This window comes from Gavialis gangeticus, unplaced genomic scaffold, assembly GCF_001723915.1.
Source record: "Gavialis gangeticus isolate Ggan-Ray unplaced genomic scaffold, GavGan_comp1, whole genome shotgun sequence".
NCBI lineage: Eukaryota > Metazoa > Chordata > Crocodylia > Gavialidae > Gavialis > Gavialis gangeticus.
The window spans coordinates 108,010,605-108,012,560 of record NW_017729031.1 but is presented as its reverse complement, the minus strand read 5'-3'; the positions used below and the strand labels follow the sequence as shown (position 1 = coordinate 108,012,560).

Below are 1,956 nucleotides of genomic sequence, written 5' to 3'. Positions count from 1 at the left end.
CCCCACCAGGCAGCAGCTGGTGAGCTGGGGCTTTTTAAAAAAAGAGAGTCAGAAGCTGGGGCAGGCAGGGCAGCCATTGAGAGCGGGCAGGGGATGGAGCCTGTGTGATTTGGAGATTCGGCCAAATCAGCAGCAGCCGAATCTCCAAATCAGATTCGGCCAAATCGAATTGGGACACTGATTCAAATCACCAAATCAAATCACTGTCCCCCAACTCAGCTGAATCCGAAGCGAATACTAGCTGCTTCGCACAGGCCTAGAATCCAGCCCTGTTCCCAAAGCTGTGTCAGCAACCAGCGTCCAGAGAGAATCAGGTTTGATTTGCAGGCACCCAAGAAAAGCCTGGGTCAGTCCCCCAGAAAAGGCCTCAGACCAAAAACACCATCTTAGTTATGAAGTGAATATTTTGGCTGGTGAGGAACTGACTGTCTCACTGCTGAGATGACAGAAGGGGAGATAAATGACTCATCAAGAAAGCACTGGGATTAGCCTGCACGTCTGAGGAGTTTCATAACTGATAGCTGCTGTAGGGCACCTCTGACAACTGCACAGGGCTGGGTGGGTAAGCAAGGCCTAGGGCCATCAGAAGAGGGAAAAGAAGTCACTACTTTAGTTCCCCCTTCGGACACCTAAAAACACCCAAAGGCTAGAGTTTGAGTAAGGAGTTATGCTAACAAACAGCAGACTGAAAGCCAGTAACTGGGCACCTGAACAATGCAGGAAGTAGCTGGGGGGAAGTGAATGGGTGTGCATTTCCTGCAGCAGGTGTTATTGTGCTAGCAGTACCATACCTAGACTCCTGGCAGCCCAGGGCAAAATTTTAGTATTGGTCCCCCCTTCGCCAAAGATAATGATAATAATAATTGGACAAAGGGGGAAAAAATTACCATTTTCGAGCCTCCTTTCTGTCCAGGACACCCGGGCGGCCTCCTGGTTCGCCTGTGCCTGTGTCCGTATCTGTGTGCTAGCATAGGTAATGACTGGCATTAAACTTTTACAGCAAGGGCCCATTTGGAGGGGGGAGGGACCTGAAGGGCCCAAGTCCTAATGAGCCAATCCTGTGGGGGACAACACAGACTCACCTGGTCACAGACCAGCTCCCACTTCTTCTCATTGTCGTACTGGCTGAGCAGTTTCATCTTGTCAGGAGGCAAGTTCATGGAATTCTGCAGGGGAGAAAGAGAGAGGGTCAGAGGAAGTCACAGCCCTGCAGACCCACAAGATGCACGTGCAGAGATGGACACCTGCGTAGAGGAAGGCTAGGCCCCAATCTGTCTGCCCATTTAAGGACCAGTGGAACCAGGACAATGTCACAGGCAATGCTTGCTCCCTTGTACCCAGGAGATGTCCTCTAGCGAAATCCTCAGCATCACCCAGAGCCCTGCCCTCACAGGGAAAGCTCAGATGCCCACCCATGAGCAGCATCAGGCTCTTGCTCCCCTGTGGCAATCTTCCGCCCAGAAAAGGAATCGCTTATCTCTGGTGGTAGATGAGGAAGTCCCTGGGGTGGTCTCCCCCATCCCTCCCCCACCCCCCGCTCCCCAATCACTGATCAGACCTGCCAGATCTTGAACGACAATTTGTGCAATATTCCTCATTGACCCTAAACATCCACTCATCTGGCTGCAGGTGAAAGATTTCACCTGGTAGTGATCCAAAGCCATTCCCTCCAGGATTCCTCACCAGAGCAACCAAATGGAGACCCACCACCTACTCAGGTTTTCTACCAAGCTTGGTCCAGGCTGGGACAGGAAAAGGCTCCAAGAACTAGGTCCAGAGCTAGTGGTATCTATGCAGTTTAGGCAAGGACAGGAAAGCCCAATCAAGCCTCAGTGTCATTTCAGCCCCCTTTTCTCTTTGCCCCAATAAACCTTGGCCTGAGCATAACTTGACTTCCTTCTACAGCACTTTATCCAGGGATCTCAAGGGACTTTACAGTCAATTATTCATGCCCTG

The 1,956-nt window shown here is 51.3% G+C and overlaps 1 protein-coding gene across 2 annotated transcripts in view; it reads right to left on the bottom strand.

Moving 5' to 3' along the window:
* Positions 1-1,169, bottom strand: part of FMNL1 (formin like 1) — a 56,215-nt gene extending 55,046 nt beyond the window's left edge. For both annotated transcript variants that reach the window (XM_019523542.1, XM_019523541.1), the window contains exon 1: positions 1,083-1,169. In XM_019523542.1, the coding sequence (XP_019379087.1) occupies positions 1,083-1,160 (78 nt within the window). In that variant the 5' untranslated portion in view covers positions 1,161-1,169. The remainder of the gene's footprint in view (positions 1-1,082) is intronic.
* Between the last annotated feature and the right edge of the window lie 787 nt (positions 1,170-1,956).